Here is a 1,736-nt window from a genome sequence, read left to right on the forward strand (position 1 = left end):
TTAGAGGTCATTCTTGATCAGGAGAAGCTCGGATATCTTCTGTTCAATCACAATGAAATATTCCTTTACATTCAGGTCTGTGAGGTCTTCATTCCCTCCATTAAGTTTTTTAGTTAGCTCGGAGTCACAGTTGATCATATTGAACAGGCCTTCCACTGATTCCTTTAGATGACTAAGAAGGTCGTTGCTGTTTTTGGAGATATTACCTTCATCAGCGGTGAGTTTTGTCTGAAAAGGCTTCAGGCTGCAGTGTTTCTCCATATCAGCTGGAAACCACAGATGATTGAAATGAACTATACCATCCTCTAGGACTTTTATTTTATGTTCAAGCATTTCTATCTCGTTGTTCAATTCACATAATAATCTTAAACTGGATGAATTATTCCCTTCGTTCTGAATAAATTGTTTTTTCAGGCTCTTTAGGTAGGGCTCTGTGCATTGCTGAACTAACTTTTCATATTCAGTTTGGTTCACAAAGTCTTCTCTTCCGCTTCCACCTTCTTTCTTAAAAGTCCGCTTCCCATCATCCAATGTAGAGCGATCAAAGTTTTTGGTTTGCATAAACATTTCTAGTTTACTCTCACGCTCAAACATCAGAACATTTTCCTTCATCTCCGTGTAATACTGCTTGATCTCTCTCTCTGTTTTTTCCTTCAGAACCCGAATCTTTGCCAGAATTTCTTCTCTTTTTTTGTTTGTCCATGTTGCCTGTTTCATTGTATTATCTATAACCAGCCTATATTGGTTGAGTTGGTTCTGAAGCCTCTGCTGAAATTTACTATAATCGGCTCTCTGATAACGTAAATGGTTAATCTCTTGCCTCAGTCGTGTATTTTTGGCCAGTGCTTTATTGAACTGTATGTTTACATGCTGGAGCTGGGCTTCCAGGATGTTGATCGTCTTATGTGATTTGCAAATTTCTTGCACATTTTTGCATGGAGGTGCCACGCTTTTCTGTTTCTCCATTATTTCTGTCATTTCCTTTATCTGCAAGTCCAAATTTGCAACATGGGTCTTTTCCAATTTAAGAAGAGAATCATAAAAATGTTGAGTTTTTATAAGTTCTTGGAGTTCTTTGGTGTTTTTAACATCAAGTGAATTGTTTCTGTCTGTTTGGTTTAAATGTATGTTCAGATACTTTTCTCTGTCTTCTTGTATCAATGAGGACATCTGTTTCTGCTGATGCTGCAAGAGATTCTTGGTCTTTTCATTGCTAGATGCTTTCTTTTTCCCCAGATTTTGAACCAACTGATAAATATCTTTCGCCTCTGTTTCAGCCTGCATTTTTTTGATGTTTTTAGGTCGCACCAAATAACGTGACATGTTCCACTACTCTCTATAGCTGAGCTGCTAAAAAGGCTTCATATAGATTTAAAAAATCCTGTTAGTGGAGGGAGGAAACCAATAATTTAGGCAACTCATCTGTTTTTAAAATGTCTATTCATCTAGGTTTTTTCCATGTGTTTATAGATTTGCTGAAACCACTGTTCCTAGAGCAGGCCTGTAGTATTTCATTAAGAATTAGAAATGTAATCCTTACTCTAATATCGTGGGGAGTGCCTGTTTTGAGGGACAGAACAAACGTCGGTTGAGAACGCACAACAGCAAGTCCAGATAACGTATTAACTGCCACTGTTAACGATGTATAATTACATACAAAATACAAAAACTGATACCCATCTAGATTGTAAACTGGTTTGAACAGGGCCCTCCGCACTTGTTGTTTCTGTAAGTCC

At 37.6% G+C, this 1,736-nt stretch overlaps 1 protein-coding gene across 1 annotated transcript; it reads right to left on the reverse strand.

Moving 5' to 3' along the window:
• Positions 1-1,323, reverse strand: LOC149287336 (coiled-coil domain-containing protein 63-like). Its single transcript, XM_089493035.1, has one exon. It carries the CDS (start codon positions 1,321-1,323, stop codon positions 1-3), a length of 1,323 nt encoding a protein of 440 aa, XP_089349161.1.
• Between the last annotated feature and the right edge of the window lie 413 nt (positions 1,324-1,736).

Source organism: Sceloporus occidentalis, unplaced genomic scaffold (genome assembly GCF_023333645.1).
Source record: "Sceloporus occidentalis isolate IW3139 unplaced genomic scaffold, rSceOcc1.0.p SCAF_62, whole genome shotgun sequence".
Lineage (NCBI taxonomy): Eukaryota > Metazoa > Chordata > Lepidosauria > Squamata > Phrynosomatidae > Sceloporus > Sceloporus occidentalis.